A 1,100-nucleotide genomic window follows, 5' to 3' on the forward strand; every position below is an offset into this window, starting at 1 on the left:
ACAAAACAAGCAGGTTAGGAAGCAACTCATGCAAATTCAGGCAAAACTCTGCACGGATTTATGACCATAACTGTACTGTGAGGAGCACAATACAGCACCAAAATCATATCAAGTACATATTCCAGGCATTCTGTCAATACACAGGATATGAACACATGTATTTCCATACAGAGCAGAGATTTTTAACTGTTACAGTAATACACGAGCTACATGCAGTTACAAATTGTGGTCTAAGCCCACACATTTGTAACCTGCAGCACACACCCGCACAAAACTTCATCCTCAGGCAAACAAGCAAAATACTGAACTTCAAGTAAAATACATACTCCATATGAAAATATTCTGGAAATTCCCTGCTTGCAAACCCAGCCCCAAATTCTCAGTTTCTGAACACCTGATTTATCCAAAAGCATTTCACTCACACCATTTGCTCTCCCCCACTCAACACTACTGGGCTATTTGACCAGGCAAAGTAGGAAATGTCCAGGTAAAAGGGAGGAGGGGGGAAATCCACCAAAGGCCAGGAGGAAAACCCTCACCTCTCCAGGCAAGGATGCATGGTGAGGCTGAAGATCTATTTTACCAGCTTTTAAACTGTATTTGATCAGAAAAAACTGCCAAACTTCTCTCTGGTTAGTAGAACTGCGCAAGCTGAAAAGCTTGGGAGCCATGCCAGGGACTGCCTTCCTTCCCTGTGGTTTTAGGGAATCCCAAAGTCTGCCTGTTACCCTGGCACACAAGCAGCACATGACTGTAGGAGCTCTGAGTGCACCTTGCCACAAATACTCACAGAGCAGCAGCACCAGAGATGATCTCAATGAGCTCCTTGGTGATGACGGCTTGACGGGTGCGGTTGAAGGTCAAGGTCAGCTTGTCAATCATCTCAGCTGCAATAAAGCAAGGTTGGAGTTTAAACACAAAATCAGTGTATAAATGTCTATAAATGCACATACAGAGAGGCTGTATGGGCACAATATCCAAGTGGCTTGTAAACTACTGCAAATACCATGTAATTATATATATATATATATATGTATACCAATACAATACCAACACAAGGCTTAGTGCCTCTTGGTATTTGAAAGTGTCATATAGTGCGA

The 1,100-nt window shown here is 42.8% G+C and overlaps 1 protein-coding gene across 1 annotated transcript in view; it reads right to left on the reverse strand.

Annotated features, from left to right (window-relative positions):
- Window positions 1–784: 784 nt before the first annotated feature.
- ATP5F1C (ATP synthase F1 subunit gamma) overlaps window positions 785–1,100 on the reverse strand; it is a 4,515-nt gene continuing 4,199 nt past the window's right edge. The window contains 1 exon segment of the mRNA XM_031064171.1: window positions 785–887. Within this exon segment, the coding sequence (XP_030920031.1) occupies window positions 787–887 (101 nt within the window). The 3' untranslated portion in view covers window positions 785–786.

Source organism: Geospiza fortis, unplaced genomic scaffold, assembly GCF_000277835.1.
Source record: "Geospiza fortis unplaced genomic scaffold, GeoFor_1.0 scaffold230, whole genome shotgun sequence".
Lineage (NCBI taxonomy): Eukaryota > Metazoa > Chordata > Aves > Passeriformes > Thraupidae > Geospiza > Geospiza fortis.